Source organism: Peromyscus leucopus, chromosome X, assembly GCF_004664715.2.
Source record: "Peromyscus leucopus breed LL Stock chromosome X, UCI_PerLeu_2.1, whole genome shotgun sequence".
Classification (NCBI taxonomy): domain Eukaryota; kingdom Metazoa; phylum Chordata; class Mammalia; order Rodentia; family Cricetidae; genus Peromyscus; species Peromyscus leucopus.
The window spans coordinates 21,106,705-21,129,414 of NC_051083.1; the positions used below are offsets into that span (position 1 = coordinate 21,106,705).

Consider the following 22,710-nt stretch of genomic DNA (forward strand, 5'->3'; position numbering starts at 1 on the left):
CAGTGTGCTAGTATAGGCGTGTGTACTGCAGTATACATGTAGAGGCCAGATGACAACTCTCAGTCGTCAGTTCTCTCGGGCCACCCAGGAAGATCTGGGATCCAATTCAAGTTCCTCTACCTGCTGAGCCATCTCCTTACTGGCCCCTCTCCCAAAACACGCTTAAGAAAGCTTAGTGGATCCTGGAAGAAACACAAAAGCATAAAGAAGAGAGTAAAGACACCAAGAACTAAAGCAATAGAAGATAGTGGTGTAGTAGGTAGACTGAAGACAGGTTGCCTTGTGCCTCCGTCTTGGCATTACCCCCTAGCTGCGTGATACTGTCTAGGTTACTTAACTTTCTCACATTCTCTTTTTTTACTAATGGAACTGTAAAGATAATGCGTAAAATACTGCATGTAAAACAGAGCAGTCTCTTGTATATTTTAAATATACCATACTCGGGGGCTGGAGAGATGCCTCAGATTTTAGGAGCACTGGCTGCTGTCTTCCAGAGGTCCTGAGTTCAATTCCCCACAACCACATGGTGGTTTACAACATCCCTAGTGGGATCTGCTGCCCTCTTCTGGCATAAAGGTGTACATGCAGACAGAATATAAAATAAATAAATCTTTAAAAAATAAATGAATGAATGCATGAGTAAATAAATAAATATACCATACTCCATAAATACCAGCTATTAATGCAATACACCCCTCTCCTGGTTTTAGTAGCTGTGTTCCTTTGAGGCCTGTGGCAAAGCCAGCTTAAGGAAGCATTTATTCTAGTTCAGTTTGAGAGTGCAGGGTAGCAGGAGCCCGAAGAGTTGGTCACATTGTATCCGCATGAAAGCTGATTTGATGTTCATCATGCTTTCTCCTTTGTAATCACTCCAGTACCCCAGCCCTAGGATAAAGTCGATCAAATCCAACATGGCTCATGAAATTACTGCAGATACGGTAGCCTGCACCTATTATAGTTCCAGCTTCTTGTAAAGCTGAGTAGGGCGGGTAGTATCCTAGTTTGCAAAGTGTACACGGTGTGATAAATGATCCATGCCAACTTGGGGCAGGAAAGGATTTATTTCAGCTAATACCTTATAGTACATCACTGAGGGAAGCAAGAGCAGGAACTCAAGGCAGGAACCTGGAGGCAGAAATTGTTGAAGCAGAGGCCATGGAGGAGTGCTGCTAACTGGCTTGCTCCTCATGGCTTGCTCATACATCAATCATTAATCAAGAAAATGACTCCCTCACAGACCAATCTGATGAAGGCAATTTCTTTCTTTTTTTTCGAATTTATAAGCTTTTCAGATTAATCAATAAATTGACAAAACAAAGCTTATTAATTATAGGAAAGAGTGCCATCACTGTGTAGCCTACAGATATTTAAGAGAATCTAATGAGATATTATGAATTTCTAAACAACTGTATATAACCACCTACAAGAAGGAAGAAATAGAAAATTTGTCAGAAACTGTGGCAGAGAGGAAAGTAACCTCACTTCAACAAACACATGGTTTTTAAGAGAATGGGGAATTTTGTACTTAACATCACTGAAGATAAGGATAGTCTGGATAAATGGAGAATTGATGGTAAGATGTTAAAATGAGGGGGCTGGAAAGATGGCTCAGTGGTTAAGAACATTGGCTGCTCTTCCAGAGGACCAAGGTTCAATTCTCAGCACCCACATGGCAACTTACAGCTGTCTGTAACTCCATTCTGGAGGAACTGACACCCTCACAGAGGCATATATGCAGGCAAAACACCAATCAGTGCTCATAAAAATATGTTTTTTTTTAAAGATGTAAAATGAAAGGCCTGGGACCATTTGAGACAAAACAAGGAATACACATAGTGGAACATCCTCTAATCCCTGATGCAGGAGGGTCATTCATTTGAGGTCAGCCTAGGCTATGTAGTGACACCTTGGCTCAAAAACCAAGCACAAATTACAGATTTGAAGCAGGGTGGCACATGCTTCAAAGCTGAGGCAGGAAGGTAAAGAGTCTAAGACCAGCCCGGAGTATGTGGAGGTTTCAAAGAAAACAATAAAATAGACTTGAAGTCGGGCTGCAGCTCAGTGGTAGAGTACCTGGATAATATGCAGAGGCTTCGGGTTCAATCACAAACATCAGAGAAAAGAGAAAAAGACTTGCAAAGTCGTAATTTAGATTAGGTCAGCTAAGGAAAGATGCAACAACCTAAGACAAGGAATGATTCTTTTAATAGCAAATATATTCCTGGGTCCTAGAGCAGCTCTTCGTGACAAATCACACCCAGAAGGGGACTTGAAAATGCATCAACTTTTCGGTTAAGCCATCTGATATGCCAGCCTTAAATAGCCACTACAATCAGTTTTAACTTATTTATGTGTATTAATGTTTTGCCTATGTGAATATTTGTGCACTGTGTGCATGTCTAGTGCCCACAGACATCAGAAGAGATCATTGGGTCCCTTGGAACCAGAGTTACAGATGATTGTGAGCCACCCTGTTGGTGCTGGGAATTGAACCTGGGTCCTCTGTAAAATATCAAGTGCTCTTAACTGCAGAGATATCTATCCAGCTCCATAACATGATCTTTCTTTGATTCTGGGGAGGGGAAGTGTGCTAATGATCAAATATTGTGGTGTTTTGTATGCTTGTCCTATGCATTTAGAATATTGTCTATAAATTATGTCAACTGTTTTTCCATACAAAAAATATTTTTCAAAGTTACACCTGTTGGCTGGGTATAATGGCACAATCCTATAATATCAGTATTCAGAGGCTAGAGGATCACCCATGAGTTTAAGGTCAGCTTGCTCTCTACATAGAGTGTGGTGGTGGAGCATGCCTTTAATCCCAGCACTTGGAAGGCAGAGGCAGGAAGATCTCTGAGTTTGAGGCTAGCCTGGTCTACTGAGCAGGACAGCCAGGACTATTACACAGAGAAACCCTGTCTCAAAAAAAAAGAAAAGAAAAAGAAAAAGAAACGATGGGTCGGGGTCTGGAGAGATGGCTCTAAGCACTTATTTCTCTTGCAGAGTTTGATGCAGGATTGGTTCCTAATATCCACAACATACAACCATCTATAACTTCAGTTCTAGGGAATCCACAGCCCTCTTCTGACCTCCAAGGGCACTTTAAACAAGTGCTATACTTGTGTACATACAGGCAAAAGACTCATACACATAAAATAAAAAATAAATCTCTAAAACTCCAAATGATTCCTCTTAACTTTATTTCTTGTCATTATTTGCCAACAATACAATATGAAATCTGTTCATAATAAAGTATAGAGCCAATTTAACATATAGAAGGATTGTGTAGGCTATATACAAACATACCATTTTCCATAAGGGACTTGGGCATCCATTGATTTAGTTATCTTCAAGGGGTCCTGAAACCAGTCCCCCAAGAATACTGAGAGACAACTGTATTGTACTTTCTTTTTAACTTATCATAGTCCATATTTACTTTGTGTTAAAAATTTAGTAATTTTTTATCATATGGATGTATTGTTTAATTATTATGATGTTAGCCACATAGATTATTTCTAGTTTTCCTTAATATATGTAATGTGATAATTGCATGCTTATGCATACATCTTTATTGACATGTACATTTCCTTAGAATATAGTCTATAATCCTGTATAACAGTTTTAGTGTACCTATATTTTGACTGCAACTTGTCTCATGAGACTAGGTATTGAATTTTCCAATTTTGGCATCATGTTAGCACTCAAAAATGCTTCAGACTTTGGAACACTTTGTTTCTGAAGTGGAACTTGCTGTGTTACCTAGGCTCAACTCCAGCTTCTAGGTTCAGATGATCCTATCCCCTCAGCCTTTGAGTAGCCAGGACTATATCTTATATACTTATATACTTATACTTATGCTGGGCAGAAGGGGTTCTTTTTCGTTTGGTTGGTTGGTTGGCTGGTTGGTTTGAGAGAAGATATATTGTCTTGGCCCAGACTGGCCTTGAACTTGCAGCAGCCCTCCTGCCTCAGTCTCCCAAGTCCATATACCATCACCTGGCTAGAACTGATTGAGTTGACAAATGTGAATATTTTCAGACTTCTTGATCTATGTTACGTAGTTGCAAATTATCCTCAGCATTTATATGATTTCCCATTTATTTCACTGCACTGTCATCAGTATTGAATATTATTTTGGTTTTCATTTTTTGACATTTTCAAATTTGATGGACAGAATAATGAGCAGCCTCTAAACTGTAGGTTCTCAACTTGTGGGTCATGACTTCTTTGGTGTCACATATCAGATGTCCTGCATATCAGATATTTACAATTCATAATAGTAACAAAGTTACAGTTATGGAGTATCAATGAAATAATGTTATGGTTGGGAGTCATCACCACATGAGGAACTGTATTAAAGGGTCACAGCATTAGGAAGATTGAGAACCACTGATCTAAATCATTTCAAGGAAAGGTGGACATAAGAGCTACTTATGTGCCAGGCAGTGGTGGTGTATGCTTTTAATCCCAGCACTCAGGAGGCAGAGCCAGGTGGATCTCTGTGAGTTCGAGGCCAGCCTGGTCTACAGAGCGAGATCCAGGAAAGGCGCAAAGCTACACAGAAAAACCCTGTCTTGAAACCCCCCCACCAAAAAAAAGCTACTTGTGTACTGAAATAACTACTGAAAGGCAATATATATGGTAGCTCAAGTACTTAGGAAACTGAGGCAGGAGGATTACTGTGACTATGAGATCAGCCCGAGTTTCAGAGTAAGATCATTTTTTAAAAACTATTTTACATGTATTTTTATTTATTTGAGGGTATAGTGCAGAGGGATACATGTGTGCCATGAAAGGAGTGTGGAGGTCAGAGGACAATTTGAATGAGTTGGTTCTCTTCCTTCTACCATGTGGGTCCTGGGGATCAAACTCAGTCTTGGCAGCAAATGCCTTTAACCACTGAACCATCTTGCCAGCCCAACATGGTCTAATTTAGCTGGAAGAGTCAACATGACATTATAATAAATAAACAACAACAACAATAATGTTACCAATGACAATGTAGGTTAAGTATCCCTTATCTGAAATGCAAAGAAATGACCATACATATTTCAAATTTGAGATTTTTTCCAGATTTTTAATATTTGCATACACACAATGAGATATCCTAGGATAGGACCCAAATCTTAACTATGATGTTCATTTATGATTCATATATACCTTATAAATATAGCCTGAAGATAATTTTATACAATATTTTTAGGGCATCTGCATTTTAACTGCAACCAATCATATGAGGCCACAGATTTTAGATTGTTTTAAAGTTTTTCATTTCTTTTTTCTTATTTCTTAATTTTTTTCTCTGATGGTTTCAGATTGAGAAACTGGATGCTCGAGGAATCCAGCTTGCTGCCCTGTTCATGAGTGGGGTGGACACAGCTCTGTTTGCCAATGATGCATGTGGCCAGCCCGTCCCTTGGGAGCACTGCTGCCCCTGGATTTACTTTGATGGCAAGCTGTTCCAGAGCAAGCTCATTAAAGCAGGCCGAGAGCGAGTGTCCCTGGTTGAACTCTGTGATGGCCAGGTACAGTCCATACCCCTGACCTGTCACAGGGACCAGTCAGTGGGCATGCTGGGGGGAAGGAGCTCAGCCATTTAGGCAGTAGAGAGCAGAAGTGAGCCAATGTGTCTGAGCCAAGCTAAATTGAATCAACACGGTCTCCAAAGCTTATAATCTAATATATGTCTGTTACAAAAGCGTGTGTCGGAAAGTTGTTTTTATCCCCAAGCTTAAAGTTTGTATGACTTATTTCTTACTGAGAGTATTTCTTCTCCACAGAATTTCCACATGAACTATTGGAATTTCATTTTCCCTTATTTACAAACACTGCAAGTCCCTTTTCTAAGTGAATTTGGGGGGGAAGGAGGTTAGGAATGGAAGAGAGCAGAAAGTAGATAATAGGAGTAGATTTTCCAATATAGCCTTGGGAAAGGGAGAAAAAAGCAAGGGAAAGAGAAGCTTACTCAGTATTTTATCTGTTGAGTGGGGAGTAAGCTGAGGGACTAGAGCAGGGCCAGCCAACTACTCCTAGCCTGTCCCCTGTCCTTTATCAATAGCATTTTCCTGGAACATGGCCTCATTCATTCCTTTACATACCTGTGACTTCTTTCATGCTAGAATGGCAAAGAAGAGTAGTTGTGGAAGACATAGTGTGGCCCATGAAGCCTAAAGTATTTACTTTCCTACCTTTTTCAGAAGTTTACCAACCTCTGGGACTAGGTATATGCACACACCTGTAGTTGAGTTTTTGTTTTGTTTTTGTTTTGTTTTGTTTTGTTTTTTGTTTTGCTCTTTGGGGGCCTGACACCCAGCTCCCAAATAAATACATGGAAACTTATTCTTACTTATGAATGCCTGGCCTTAGCTTGGCTTGTTTCTAGCCAGCTTTTCTACCTTAAATTATCCCGTTTCTCTTTAACTATGTTTTGTCTCTGGGCTTTTTACCTTTCTTTATTCTATATATCTTTCTTTCTGTCTTACTCAGTGGCTGGCTGGGTGGCTGGGTGGCTGGCCCCTGGCATGCTCCTCTCCTCCTTTTCTCACTCCTTGCTTTTCTTGTCTCTTGCCTAGATTTCTCCTCCTCTTTATTCTCTCTGCCTGGCAGCTCTGCCTATCCCTCTCCTGCCTAGCTGTTGGCCGTTCAACTCTTTATTAGACCAATCAGGTGGTTTAGACAGGCACAGTAACACAGCTTCACAGAGTTAAACAAATGCAACACATCATTGTATCATTAAACAAATATTCCGCAGCATAAATGAATATAACACATCTTAAACTAATATTTCACAGCCCATACACTCATCAGAGCTAAGGGCCTCCAGTGCTGAGTATGGGAGAGGTCTGTTTTTTCTTTCCTCTGTTACCTGATTTTGTTACCTCCCCCTTAAAAGAATAACCTAGTCAGTTGTTGGCCATGCAGTCAACCATTTCCTGATTCCTTATTGCTCTATTTGTTGTCATCTCCATAGATAATGTTCCTCACAAGTTGCTGGTCAGAACTAATCTTCTGGTATTGTAGGTATCTTGTGAAGAGTGGGTGCTTTGATGCTAAATGGGTTTCCTGAGGCAGGAGTCTAGAAGCCTTTCACTCTGGGCTCAATTCCCATAATGGGAATAGAATTATGAGAATGTGCCTAGAGTGTTCAATACTATGCGTGAAACATGGGGCAAGTTCAGAACAATACCAATTCTCTTCCTCATTTGAAGGCTGACCTGGCAAGCAAAGTGGAGAAGATGAGGCAGAGTATCCTTGAAGGCGTCAACATGAATCATCCACCACCTTCTGCTCTACTTCCGTCACCTACGTTTGTGCCTCCCATGGTGCCCTCTATCTATCCTGTTTCTCTTTATTCCAGAGCCATGGGCTCATTTCCACCTCCCCCTCAAGCAAGGAGTCGGGGATTTGCAGGTCAGTACTTAAGAATGAGGTGTCATCTAATTTATTTCATTATAAACCTTCCAGTTCACTGCCAGTTACTGACTCAGCTGTCTAATGTATCCCTTGCTTTGTTTGAATTCCATGCTGTGGTATAATAGTTTCAAATGTAACTATCAGTGTATCCTGGGAAAGAAAGTCCATTGAAATCCAAGACCATTCTCAAAAGAGGTGGTCAGTTCTCAGTGATTAATTCTCATCATCCAAACTCATGTGGTCTGGACTGATGCAAAACCAAGAGTCACTTGTCATTTCTTTATTTTGATAGTTGTAATTTATATAAACTGGATCTTCGTGGTTGCTGTTAGTTCATCCATTCCTTATGAGCAGTTGCAGGAAGGTGTTCGTGGAAAGCATTGGAAGTACATCCCAGTACTGGAATATGACAGTAGCTTGATGTAGCTGTATTCACTCTAGAGGTAGACCTGATACACTGCCTACCTTCAGCTCCAAAAGCATGGAAAGAAATCTTATCACCCACACACTCCAAAGAATTACATCTTAGTAGAGAAAACAAGCGCATACATGTATATATAAATTATGGTGACTCCCAAGCTTCTGCCTAATAAGGAATACACAAGCATGATTCAGGCAGCTAAAATCTTGATATATTAAATAACCTGCTTCTGGTGAAACATGATTGTGTGTGTGTGTGTGTGTGTGTGTGTGTGTGTGTGTGTGTGTGTGTTAGTTGGGATCAAACCCAGGATTTTAAATATTCTGGGCAGGCATTCTACCTCTGAGCTACATGCATCCCCAGTTCTGAACCAGGGTATTTCAATAGGGATATTTTTAACATGAAATAGCAAGAATCTGTCATCAGGTGAGTGTATCTTTGCTGTTGAACATGTGTATTGTGTGTTGTACCTCCATTTAAAAACAATAAAGCTGGAAGTTGAACTTAGTCTTTTAGGGTCACAAAACTCAGCAGTTATATTTAGCTCAAGGGTAGGCTTACATGAGCAGTATGGAAGTCAGGCCCTGCTGTGGAACAATCCTTTTCGACACTATGAATATGTATTATTCTCATTGGTTAATATAAAGCTGACAGGTGGGTAGCTGGGCAGAAAGGTGGGAAAGCCAAACTAAGAATGATGGGAAGAGGAAGAACAGAGTCAAAGGTCACCAGCTAAATGCAGAGGAAGTAGAGGATGTGGAACTGTCTAGATTAGGTTGACCTACAGGTATGTTTGTGGATAATTGTCTTGGTTGCCTTAATTGGCATGAGGAAGACCCAGCCTGAAACTGGGCGGCACCATTCCCTGGTTTGGGGCCCTGGGCGGCATAAGAGTAAACTCCCCAAGTGCTAAGCATGCATGCATACATTCTCTCTGCTCTTGACTGTGGATGTGCTGTGACTAGCTGCTTGAAGTTCTTGCCACTTGGATTTCTCTGCTATGATGGAACTGTGAGCTAAAATGTATTCTTTCTCCCACAGCTTTTTTTTTTCAGGGTATTTTATCACAGCAACAGAAAGGGAACTAGAACAAGAGGCTAAGTGTGTAAAGTGTTCTTGACTTCTGGATTCCATGTGCTAAAAGACCTTACCAGAACTCCCAATTCATTGTTATTTTAGTGATTTTTTTTTTTTGACACAGTGTGTCATGTAGCCTAGGTGGCCTTGAATTCCTGATCCTGTTGTCTTTAACTTCTAAGTGCTGGGATTACAGGCATGTGTCACCATGCCCAGCTAGAACTTTCTTGCTACCTTATGAAATTCAACTGTGCTCATGAACGTACACACAATTGCAATCTCCTGTCTTCAGGAGGTAATCATGTCATCTTGTCTTGAATTGTTCCTGGTTTTTATAACTGTTATGGTTCATTTTTGTTGCTATCCTTGTGGTTGTGACCAAATACCTAACAGGACAGGGAGATTTTAACTAATGTTTTAAAGAAATACTGTATATCATGGCAAGGAAGGCTTGTGGGCTGGTTTGTTTTCTTTTGTTTTTGTTTTAAGATTTATTTATTATGTATACAGTGTTCTGCCTGCATGTATGCCAGTATGCCAGAAGAGGGCGCCAGATCTCATTACAGATGGCTGTGAGCCACCATGCAGTTGCTGGGACTTGAACTCAGGACCTCTGGAAGAACAGCCAGTGCTCTTAACTTCTGAGCCACCTCTCCAGCCCTGTTTTCTTTATGTTTGTTGATCTTTGTGAATCTGGAAGCAGAGAACTCAGGCCAGAAATGGGGCCAGTTACAACCCCCAAAGCCTACCCCCCCCCAGTAGCACACATCCCCCAGATAAGGTCAACCTCCTAAAGGCCCCACAATCTCCCCAAAAGCACTGCCATTTGAGGACTGACTGTTGAAACATAGGAACCTGTGGGGCATATTTCATATTCAAACTGCCACACTCTTCTAACCAGACCAGCATTAACTTGTTGCAATCTTCCTGCTCCTGTCTCCTGAGTGCTGGGATTGGGGCTATGCACCATGATCATCATCAAGTCTTAGCTTTTTAATTATATATATATAATTAAAAATATATATTTTCCATATAGTTTACTCATCTGGCTAATCCTTGATTGTATAATGAGGCACATTTGTATGGAAAGTGGGTTTGACCTAGAATTTTCCAATAAGTACATTTTAAGAATTCATTTGAGGGCAGAGAAGAGCTAAAATAGTGACTGGTTCGGCAGGATATTGTGGGAGTAACCAACTACTTTCTGACTGGATTTACTTACTACTATTATTCTTCCAAATGGACATATGTTAAACTGCTCCCTGAGTACTTATCTTTACATCTATAGGTTAGTGCATGTGTCAACCCTCATCAGAGAAGCTTCTATTTGCAGTAGATAGAAACTAATACAGAGACCCACGACTAGTCAGTGTGAAAGAATAAGACAATGCCCAGTTCTCAGCCCTAACTGGGACATTTATATCGTGCTCTCTTTCCCCAAGTCTTAGGAGTTATTGCAGAAGAGGGAACAGAAAGATTGTGAGTGACTGCTGTGAAATACTGTTTTCTGGACATGACAGGGCTATTGCACACATGAACTCACAGTGGCTATGATTGCATGCCCATGACCTTCACAGGATCAAGCTAGGCAAAAATCCCCGCATGGACCAGGGAAGGGCCCATGAGGTCCATCCAGCTGAGTGGTTATTGGAAACCAATAGCTCCTGGAGGAGCAAGAGTCAGTTTTCTTCAGGGATGTGGCCTCAGAAGCTTCCCATGCTCCGGTAGATGGCCCTCCACCCATTCACATGCTTGCAGCACTAAGTGAATTCAGTGGTTTGGTTTTTTTTTTTCCATCACAGGCAATTTATTTTGTTCTATTCATTCACAGTTAATACAGAAAATACTTGGAAACATTTCCATATAATGTTTGACACAGAAATCATCAAATAGAAGTATACAATGTTGACAGGAGGCAGTACATTTATAATTTATAACCCCAAATGTATTTATAAATTAGAAATGGAAAGATCTACAAATGAAATTATGAAGGTTCACCAAAGTCATTTAATCTGTCAGTTTCTCATTCATTTTTATGTCTTAATAATATTCTATTGTATGAATAAGCCACATTTTATTTCTCTCCAGTATTTGATAGCTATTTGAGTTATTGAGTTGGTTTTTTTTTTAAGAAGGTAAAGTTGAAAGAGAAAGGTGATGAGGAGGATAAGTGATGACCTACAGTGGAAAGGAATGGGGTGAAAGGATTGAACAAAACACATATGCATATATGGAAATTCTGGATTTTTTAAAAATGGAAAAATGTATCTGGGGCCAGCAAAAGCATTTTTTAAACAAATTCCTATTATGCGGCAGGCTATACAGTTGAAAAAAAGATGACTTAGACCGCAGTTATTAAAGTGGCTATCGAGACCTTCACTCCCCTCCCCTGTCCTTGCTTCCCTCGTTATCACAGTCTTATCCGAGAGGAAGAGGTAGATTGTATAGTTCTTTTCTTCCAGCTCCTGCCCTGTCTTGCACTTGCCGTTCCCCACTGCTCTTCTTCAATCCGCAGGTCTCCATCCAATCCCACCCCAAGGCGGAAAACTGGAAATTGCTGGCATGGTGGTGGGCCAGTGGGCTGGCAGCAGATCTTCCAGAAGTCGAGGATCCTTTGGCATGCAAGTGGTTTCTGTCGGTGGGCCAGGAAAGGGGTATGTACTTGAATAGGTTGCTATGAGCTAGGGTCAGTCCTAGTACATTTAGGAAAATGCTCAGCTATTGAGTCCTTCTGTGAAGGTAAGAGGTATGAATCAACTTTCCATACTTGAAATCAGCTGTAACTCTGGTTCATCAAATGTGTAACAAATGCCCTACTTTTGTTAAAAAAAAAAATTAAAAATAGTGCTAGAAGACAAGAAATACACAATAATTCAGTGCAGCATAGAAATGATAGGAACAGAGGTTTGCAGGAGCAGTACTAAAGAGAGTCATCTAAGTTTACAAGACTAAACTGCTTCCTCGAGATGAGTAGTTAACCAAGCAAAGATGGGATTCGGGCTTTACGTGTTCTCATGGTCACTTTTCTCCCTCTTGCTAAAGGCATGGAAAAGACCAGGCTGGTAGAGGATCCAAAGGTCACAAAAAAGGAAATAAACAAGTAAGTATCTCTTTTGAGAGTGTCAAGCTGGTTTGACACCATTTGCCCCTTTTGGTTAAATTATAAGAGATTGTGTGAGGCATGGAAAACTGAGCCGTCTGGGGGGGGGGCGTAGGTCTCATGTCTTTTACAGCCATTTGATCTCAGTGCCTACTTCCCAGTAAGCGTTTGTCACCCTAAATTGTTCCCACAGGGCTGCAGAGGCTCTTCCCTTTTTTTCTGAATGAAAGGCCACACAATAGAAACCAGGTACAATGTCTTGAAGACCTGTGCCTAGTGTAGTGTGTGCTGCATCCAGCCAGAAGGGACCAGAGTGACACTAACAACTAGTTTGTCTGCAGCCTGTCTGAGCTTTGCGGGCCCAACAGAGGTGCTTAGAACATTTGACTTTTGCCTTATGGGAGATGGAGCCATTACTATTCTACTGTGTGTGTGTGTGTGTGTGTGTGTGTGTGTGTGTGTGTGTGTGTGTGTGTCTGTTCCTAGAGATTAAACCCAGGGTCTGCACATGCTAGGCAAAGACTCACTGAGATACATCACCAGCTTTTACTTGTGTGTGTATGTGCACATGTGTGTTAGGTATGAATGAATAATACATATGTGTGTGGAGGCCAGAGATAGATATCAGTTGTCTTTCTTTGCCTCTTTCCACTTCTCTCCTCTCCTGTCTTCTTTTTTTTTCTTTCTTTCTTTCTTTCTTTCTTTCTTTGAAACAGTCTCACTATGTAGTAGCCCTAGCTGACCTAGAACTCTCTGTGTAGACCAGGCTGGCCTCACAGAGATCCACCTGCATCTGCCTCCTGACTGCTGGGATTAAAGGCTTGTGCCACCATGCCAAGATGTCATCAGATACTAATCCAAAATCTGTTCTCCTGTATACCATCATCCTTCACTGTATCAATAATAAATCCAACTATTAGCTAGGCATAATGGCATATGCCATTAATCTGAGAATTTGTGAGGCTGAGGCAGGTGGATCTCTGTAAGTTCAAGGCCAGCCTAGTCTACAGAGTGAGCTCCAGGACAGCCAGAGCTACATAATGAGACCTTGTCTTGCAATAAATGCCATAAATAAATAAACCAACTATTTAATGTTTGGTTTGGTATTATTTTAAACCAAAAATGGAACTAGAATACTAACCCCTCCCCTACACACAAAGCATTCTATAATGCACTCCAAAACCACAGAACAGTAACTTTGGGAATGTTTTGAAGTTTCTCAGTTCCTCCAGAAACTGGTCAATAAGATAGAAAGTGTTGCATGTAGAAGGAAAAGTAGTCACCCAAGAAGACACCCATAAAGTAGTAGCATGCAGTGTGAAAAACCTTCTATTTTTAGTATGTAAAGAATATTCTGTGATTGACTCATACTAACAAGATCACAGAAATAGCCATGTGGATCTATCCAGAGTGAGTGGCAAATGAATGAGAACCAAGTACTGATTTATGATAAGAAGGAATACTTAAGATGACACATTGCACACATACTCTTTGCCACTCATGTTTACCACATGAAGTCATTGAAACCACATGAGTACCTTGTGGGGTGTTTACTACTTCCCACTTTCAGAAAGACCTGAGGCTTAGACGGGAGACAGTATCTCACTTCAATGTATCAATTGAGTCAGTTTTCGGAATTGACATTCCATCTTGAGCCAGCTGACTCTAAAGTCCTATACTATATGGATTCCAATGCAATGGAGCAATTCTGATTGCTAGAGCCAGAATCAGAACCAAGCCAGGTTTGGCTGACTCAAGTGCACATGCTCCGAACCATTATTACCAGAACTTGATTTCTGTAAGGGCAAGTCATGGTATCAGTAATTTGTTTGGGGGCATGAAACAGAAACAGTGAAGTTAGTTACTGTTTATTTAGTTCTCCTTTGGTTTGGGGGGTAGAGGCTGGGGGTTTGAAATGGGCTCTTGCCGTGTAGCCCATATATTGAGTTTCTAGAGCATGCCAGACTCTAAGTGTTTTACATGGAGTAGCTCATTAAATTGTTGTAGGAACAAAGGAAGTCCACACTGTTCTATTTCATGAGAGGGAGAAGACAAGGGTGTTAAGGAATCTTCTAGCTCAGAGTACTTCAGCCACTACTACCTTCTCTGGAGGTAAGATGGCCATAGAAATGCTTACATGAACTTCATTCCTACTTAACTCACCTTCTCTGGACACAACTGCTGTCGGCCCTCTTGACAGCCTTGCTGATTTTCCTTTCTCGGACCACCGGCCCCAAATCATGACATGGAGGCCTATTAGTTACGAATGCTCAGCCTTAGCTCATGCTCATTTCTAGCTAGCTCTTATAATTTAAGGTAACCTATTTCCTCTTCGTCTGTGTTTTGCCCTGGGGTTTTTTACCTTTCTTTCCTTCTATATGGCCCACTTCCCTGCTTCCTGTGTCTGGCTGCCTGGTGGTTACCTGGCTGGCTGGCCCCAGGCATTTCCTTGTTCTCTCACCTCCAAACCGAAATTTGTCCTCCTGCTTATTCCCTCTGCCCACTAGTCCCGCCTGCCCCTCTCCTGCCTACCTGTTGACTGCTTAGCATTTTAGTAGACCCCCTCAGGTACCTTAGGCAGCAAGGTGAAACAAATGCAACACGTCTACCTTTACATAGTTAAAGTAATATTCCACAGCTCTGCTCTTCATGAGTCCTCCAGTAACTAATTGTTCCAGCTTATAAAATGCTCATATACGACAGCTCTATCTTCCTAAGTTAATTCCTAGGGCTTGGTGTTGCATGTTTTTAAATCCTTAAGTCACTATTCCTTTTTTGTTGAATCCATCAGATGACAAGTTCCACCCATTGGGTAGATTTTTTTACTAATTCCACTGTATTTTCAGATTCCTAGGCAACACTTCCTAGTAGCCCCTGTGTGGTGGAACTTCTAAAGAGAGATGGCAGGTTCGTGGAAAGGAGCTGAAATGAGATTGCTGTTCAAGGGAGCTTTATTAGACAATGGGGCCCTGGAAGGGAAAATGGGACTTCAGCTCCAAAGATGAGCTTTATTGGAAGACATACCATGCTGGCCAAAGGCAGCCATAATAGGGCCTTGAAAAAGGGAGGAGACAAAGAGAGACTGATGAGGGGAGGTTTCCTTTCAAAACTGGAAAACAAAAGGGGTTTCTGATTCTTAGAGTGTTTTCAGGAGTGTAGGCAAGCTTCCTTCATACCAAGTGCCCTAACCTGGCCTGGCCTACAGATAGGATCATCAACTTAGGTGCCAGGTGCCAGGAGAGGAGCCTCAAGGCCACAGTGGAGCATGCTTTCTCAACTGTACTCCAAAGGAGAGCCGCGGGGGCTCTGACCTGGTTTTCGGGGGGAAGGAAAAGGCATCTATAGGTTCTGTGATCAAACACTGTGTTGTGCAGACTTTGGAGCAAAGTGATTTAATTTTGCATCAAGTTCTGCCCTTTCAATTCTGTAATCTTGGACAACTTGTTCCATATTTCCCTGATTTGTAAAGCGAGAAAATTACTGGAGTATAAGGATTAAATAAGATGATATCTGTAAAGAATTTGACATAGACCCTGGAATATAAAAAGCAATTAGTAAAAATTAGTTATTTATAATTGACCAAAATTCAACAGTTATGAGCATCTATTATATCTCATTATAAAGTAAGGCCATGCGAGTAAAAAGGTCTAGGCGTGCAAGGGACCTTGGGTACATCATTTTGCTTTGTTCGAGCTTCTGTTGTCTTATCCATAAAATGAACCGCAGAATGTATGAGCTGCCTAACCACATACTAACCAGAAGCTGTCACTTTTCCTAGTAACATGACTATTTCTAGTAACAGTCATGGAAAGCCAGCATTATGCTGCAGGCTCACGCAGTTCATGTCATTTCCAACAGCAGAGTATCCGTTTTAAAACTGTGAGACATTGCAGTAGATCTTCGGAGTTCTCCCCCATTGTTTTCCTCTTTACTTGTAATTTGCTCTTCTGATTATCAGTATTTAGTCAGTGTTGCCTGACAGGTGACCCACCTAAAATAGATTCCTGGCTGCACTACTGTCTATCTTAAGCAAGTTATTTTAACTTTCCTGTGCCTCCGCTTCCTCATCAGTAAATGGAGCATGATAGTATATACTATTTCAGTCACTCTAAGTATTAGAAAAATACGCTTTAAAGCTATGTGAGTGGTACTTGTGGCGTCATTGTATCATCACTGCTCTTGATGTTCTTAGGATGACCTTTAGGCTTCCTGCTGTTTCTGAAGAATTTCTCAGGCTAACTTATGAACATGCTTGGGGAAGCCCAGGCGGTTTGGGATTACCATTTCCACCAAGTACCTCTTGTTTTTGACAGGGCTCTGCAGATGGAATTTCTAAGTCCGTGGAGCTTCATCCAGGTCGGGCCCGCTCCCAGGTGAATGGAAACAACAGCACATTGATTATGGAAGAGAAGAGTGATCATCTTCCAGCTCCATCACAATGCGCCTTATCCAAAGACAGTACCGTGTGTAATAATGATGACCACTGCCTCCCCGTGAAGAATGGAGAGAAGAACCCTGTACAGGAGCAAGAGCTAGAAACTGTGGCCCAGCAGAAAGAGGAATGACAAACTGAAGCCAGCTTCACTTGTCAGGGAGAGGAGAAAACTATACTTTTCTGATTCTAGGCCCAAGTTAGAGGAGGATAGAAATGTTTCCCCTAGTTTTAGCCAGGATTTGAAGGGAATACATATTTATTATATCCATCTTTACTTCCCTATCGTCTCTAGCTCCAGACTTAGAGCCTGGGAGATTTCTGCTTAAAGATGACTAGCAACAAGACTAAACTCAGATTCTCAAATCCATAGCACCAGTATTTCCTTCTATTTCCTGGAAGTCTAGAGAGGCAGTGGCTACCAGAAAGCAGATGTTATCCCGGAAGTACGATGGGAACGGTCTGGCTTTGGTTTTCTTAGTATTGAATGTGATACTCATTTATAAACTCAAATGATCAGCGAGGGCTTGAAGGTAAGCTGCCCAGGGCTTCCTGAGCTTTTGTCTTTAAGGTGATGGAAGCTCGGCACCTAGCCAGTCTCCTCCTTTCTCTTTCCCTAGCTCGCCTGCCCCAGGATCTTGTGTACCACCTCTAGCTCTGGCCTGACAATCAGATAGGTAGACGTTTTCAGGGAAGTAGACAGTGTTGCTTTGGGTTATTTTATTTAATTTTTTATTTTATATACTTTAAAAAAAACTACAATGGCCTTTGTACTGGGAGATTCAAGTGAGTCAGAAAAGTACTGGGCAGATTTTTCCTGCCTCCCAACCAGTGCATTGTTTATAAAATAGAAGCTATGGTGCAGTTCACCCACTATCTGCTGCCCACACTCTAAAAGGGTGGGAATCAATGTTAGAAACTGAGTACAAAAGGGACTCAAAAGACTCTATGTGTGTGTACATGTGTATAGGTGTGTGTGTGGGTGTATATATGAACGTGTGTATCTATATGCATACACATACCCTTTATATAAGAGACAGATCTATTTATCTATACATATTTTATATATATAAATGTGTGTATACAGATATATATACACATACATACATGGTAAAGTTCCAGAAGATTTACTGAATTTCCCAGAAATGCTTCCACTGCTATGGAATGGTGGGTTTCAAAGACCATACTTTAAATCTGAAATCCTTGCTAAGTCACAGCCTATCACAATTATGGGAAGATGGGCTACTCTAAATCAGACACAAAGTACTTTCCAGAGATTGCCTGTTCAGAACAACCAATACTTCACTTTGAACAGAGCCCTCACATCCCATATGGTGAGAACAGGAGGTTGCAATGGGATTGGGAAGAGTTGCACATTTTTATGGAGGTTTGGAGATGGAAAAGGAATAGGAAGTGGTTACCATTTGAAAGGGCCAATTTGGAAGAAATTTCTTGTGGAACTGCAGGATCAAATTGGCTTCAGGCAAGAATTGATTGACATGAATCTAAGGAGGGAAAACTAGCACGGGAACAATGGGGTGGGGAGATGTGAGGAAATTGGACAATTTGATTTTACATGCTAGATCGTTTCATTTACTCATTGACATTTTGACTACAGGATCTTTTCATTTGCTTTGCAAGGAAGATGTCAGAGGACTTGGCCTGGGATTTGAGAAGGATTCTAGAAGAGATTCTCAGTCCCTGTGAGGCCAAGATCTGCCCAGGATAAAATGGCTCTTCCTCCTTGCTGGAGATAATCTTAAGAAAACCTTGATTTCCAGTTTCCCTCATTTTGGGCAGCCAAAATACAAGGGCTGGAAACATGGCTTGTAACAAACTAGTAGTGTATCTTCATTCAGGAATTGAGGCTTCTAGCCACACACATCTCCTTTTGGACTTTGATATTCTTGCCCAAGAAATATCGTTTCTACAAGAATATAACTGACTAGACTCCTAGCAGGGTTCTCTCTTTGGGGAAAAAAACAACCATGCATCTTAACCTACAACAGATCCTTGGTGATTTTTTTCCAGACAACCAGAAGGCTATGTTTGCTACCTGCCCATTCTGTCTCAAGAAACTAAAATGTCTCGGTGTTTTAGACATGAGTCTAGCCCAGTTTAAGAAAACTGACAATTTTCAGGGGACAGGAGTCCAGGTATGCCTTGCCCCTTGCCCAGACATTTCTTAAATAGACCTAATAAAGGTGGCAAGATTATGTACCTGGCTGTATATAACAAGAAAAAGTATACACTTCCTCTTTGAAATGAGCTCCCCTAATTCGGTCCCCTTTCTGATCTTGGACCTGCTCATCCTTTCACAATACCTTGAAGGTTAGGACTTTTATATCCAGTAAGGGAAGGACTTCATAGAAAATGTAGATGGCTTAGAATCACCTTCTGAGCCACAGGATGAATCCTTTGGAGCTCTAAAAGCAACCAGAATCACTGAGTGAGTGAATGGTTAGATATATGGACAAATATTGAATAGGAAGCACTTGGAGTTGAATGGTAGAGTATCTTCAGTTGCTGTTTGTGTGCATCGTGAGTCTGACTGACACAGTCAGGGGACAGTATTGTTAACTCTCACACCCTTCTCCCAACACGAACGTTTATTTTGTAGCCATTCACCGTGAGAGGTAAAATTGCTGCTTTGACAGAAATGATTCCAGTTTGCCAAAAGACTTGCTTTTCCCCCTTCCATCAACCTCTGCTTCTCCCTAGCCAGGCCCAGGACGAAACAAGTGGCTTACTTCCAACGTTGGATTTTATCTTGATTCAGTGTTTGAGGTTTGGGAAGTTACAAGAAAGAACTAGAAAGGGTCATGTTCCTAGATTTCAGTGTACCTCCCAAAACACACGATTTAAAAGCCAGGAAAACCAGGGTTCATTGCTGAGAAATGAACGTTTTCTAATTGGAAGACAAATTGCAGACCTTTCCTGAACCCATTTGAGGATCTACTTCTGATTATTACTGGACAAAGTCATGTTGGGAACCCCCGAAATGACTGCTTTACTTGGGAGGGACACAGCAAAAGGCACCCCAAACCTGGTTTTGTACGGCCACTGATCCCCAAAGCCCTGCCGTTCTTCTGCCTTGTGACTTTGGCTCAGCCTGTGCCTCCTACCTTTTTGAAGTGACCAGTCCGGACAGACTTGTGTTCATTTTCATCGTGTTCATTGTATGTGGGTAGGACTTCAGGTAATTGAAGCCCAAGAAATGGCACTGTCTTTGGCTAGGGACACTTCGTTTTTGCCTCCATCTGGATTTTCTGACATTGTTGGCCAAGTTACCCTAATATTTTCATCACGGAAAAAAAAATACAAGGTATTAGGAGGAGGGCATGCAAAAATGCTTCTGTAGGATAGAAGGAATGAGAGTAGCCCTTTGGGTCTGATGATTCAGTCCTTTGAAACCTTAGAAGGCCCCTGTGGGTGTCCAGTGCCACCCTTTCAGCCTCTAGCCGCCCCACCCTTTGAAACGACAGTACAAGTAGACCACAGTTTAAAGTAGTTAGTCTAATTCTACTAAAGGTTTCATCATTATACGTCTTCACTTTCAGATGCGTATTTCCTAAATATTCTTGGGGTTTCGGGGGGTAAGTTTTCACTCTTCCATTGTGTGTCCCCCTGTCCTCCTTCCCATCACTTTGGCTGCTTCTTTTGTAATGTTCTCTTTTCTTATTGATGTAGTCTGCTGGTACAGATAGCTCAGTGCACCTGTTCCCTTTTAGTGCTGATTATCTTCAGTATTGGCTGAGGATATTTTGATGTTCTAAGAAAATGTCACTTTTTAAAAAAAAATCATCTTTTCTAAGTTGAAAGCAAAATTAAACATCCCCTATGCTGGGGTGCCCATTTCAGCTTTTGACATTGTCCCTGTACTTTTATAGATGACTTTTTTGTCTGTGTTGGTAGTAAATAATGGCTAGTGAATTTTCATGTAAATGAAGCAAGTTAAATATTTCAGATTTTATTAATCTCTCATACCCCTGCCAGATCTGATGAATTCATTTTAATTACTTCCCAGAAGGGACTTTCCTCCTATCTTTTATTTTATTCTATTTTTAGACTAACGTACTAGATTAAAAAACAAAAAACAACAAAAAAAAACAAAAACAAAAAAAAACTTTAACTGCAAAGAGTCAGTGATTTTTTAGTGCTCCCTGATAAATGATGTTATTGACAAAAGTAATTTCTTTTGTTGTTGTTTTTTTCCTGTGCTCTTGACAGTGTGTTTAGTGGATGGATAACGTATTTCTCTTTGCCACTCCCAGATTCCAAGTTCCCTGCCTTTCGGCCCACCTCACCACAAAAGCTCCATAGTTTATTAATGTAAGTTTGAGTGGCTGCTTCTTGGGGGAAACTGCAGGACTTATTGGAAATGTCTCAGAAAGGGATGAGAATGTCTCAGGAGTTCTGTGATGGAATTTGATCTGTTGTTCTGTTAATGCTGATGGAAAGAAACTTACAGCGCTTAATAAAAGTCTATTCTTTTAGTTTAAAAAATGTAAACTGATTTGGTGTGAAGTTTGCTTTCTTCCCCCATCTCTGAATCCCTTTCTGCAAATGGAGGATATTCTTGTCTCAATTGAGAAATGTTACATAGATTTAAGAGTCTGTAGAGTATCGCGACAAAAAACCCTGTGTGTAAAACATAAAAATGAAGAGCATGTTTGGCTTCCTGGCTAACTTCTTTATTTTGATGTCCCAAAAGCACCTTTGACTCAACATTTTCCAAACTAAACCCATCCGTCCTTCTGAAGTCTGTTTCTCTCCAAACTAGACTATGGGATGTTAACCTAGATTCATCTCTCTCCCTTATTCCTTAATTTTGTGACCAAATCTCTTGGTGACACACAGCTGTTTAACTCATTTCTGTCTTCAGCCCTGTGACTTAGGTCAGCCTTATCATATCCCTCCTGACTGTTGCACTTGCTCCTCATTCTTCCTCCTAACAGATAATTGTAAGCAAAGGTACCTTTTCTGCTTTTAAGGGCCTGTATCTCTTTTTCAAGTTATAAAGGGTTCTATGGCAGTAGAACGTTAAGGACCATTGCTTTATCCTACCATGCTAATGAGCTTCCAGAATAATACATTCCGGGGCTGGCAAGGTGGCAAGGTGCCTCAGTGGTTAACAGCACTTACTGCTCTTGCAGAGGACCTGGGTTTGGTTCCCAGCATACAACCATCTGAAACCAGGGGATCTGAGTCCTTCTGACCTCCAAAGGCACCACCAAGCATGCATTTGGTGCACAGACGTACATGCAGACAAAACACACACAAACTGAAATGCATAAATCTAAATAAAATAAAACAAAAAAGAGAATATATCCATCTAACACACTACACAAAACTTCCATGACTCCTTCATTATCTGGCTGACTCTTGACTACTTTTCTAGCCTCCTTTACTTCCTTCCCTATTCCACTGTGGTGAGAATAAAGTTCACTTCTCATTAATTAAGTTGGAAATACCTGGTGTATCACAAGACTTTTCCTGGGGAGATGAAATACCCACTCACAGATAGGGAGTCCACAGCAGACCAAAGTATGGAGAGCACCAAAGTTCAACTTAATGAACTTAATGAGTTTTATTGGGGTTACTTACAGGAGGAGAGATGACTCAAAGAGCGCTCTATCGCCAAGGCCCATCCCAACAGGGGCGACAGCTCGCAGGAGCTGGGGACCTGGCGCACACTGCACAGCCTATGGCAGCTCAACAGGCTGGAGAGTGTCCTTTCCGGGTGACTCAGTTGGTCTGAACCTCTTCCAGGCAGCCTGGCTGGTTTCTGCTTCTTCCAGGCAGCTTGACTTGTCAGAGGACTCTCAGCTGTCTTCTTTCTTACTGGTGCCAAAGCACTTTGGGGCATATTCTTTCTTACAATGTAGATTGTAGACTTTTGAAGCAGAAAGGATGCTGGGGAAAAAAAAGACAAAGCTTAAGTGTAAACGTTCATCCGGAAACAGTATTCATTTAAGTATGTTTTTAAATTGAGCTTTGTGGGGCTACAGAGATGGCTCAGTGGTTAAGAGTACTGGCTGATGGCTCACAATCATATGTAATTCCAGTTTCAGGGGATCTGATATCCTCTTCTGGCCTCCCCAGGTACCACCAGGCACACATGTGGTGGATAGATGCATGCAAAACACCAATACATATAAAAAAAATTTAGGCTGGAGAGATGGCTCAAAGGTTAAGAGCACTAGCTGTTCTTCCAGAGGTCCTGAGTTCAATTCCCAGCAACCACATGGTGGCTCACAACCA

General features: G+C 41.3%; 1 protein-coding gene across 2 annotated transcripts in view; it reads left to right on the forward strand.

Annotated features, from left to right (window-relative positions):
• Fam120c (family with sequence similarity 120C) overlaps positions 1-20,958 on the forward strand; it is a 129,768-nt gene extending 108,810 nt beyond the window's left edge. Inside the window, exons 12-16 of one of the 2 annotated variants that reach the window (XM_028883471.2) lie at positions 5,319-5,528; positions 7,212-7,413; positions 11,430-11,568; positions 11,957-12,014; positions 16,328-20,958. In XM_028883471.2, coding sequence (XP_028739304.1) covers positions 5,319-5,528; positions 7,212-7,413; positions 11,430-11,568; positions 11,957-12,014; positions 16,328-16,579 — 861 coding nt within the window. In that variant the 3' untranslated portion in view covers positions 16,580-20,958. The remainder of the gene's footprint in view (positions 1-5,318; positions 5,529-7,211; positions 7,414-11,429; positions 11,569-11,956; positions 12,015-16,327) is intronic. The other variant, XM_028883473.2, reaches the window with a different exon arrangement.
• The last annotated feature ends 1,752 nt before the right edge of the window (positions 20,959-22,710 follow it).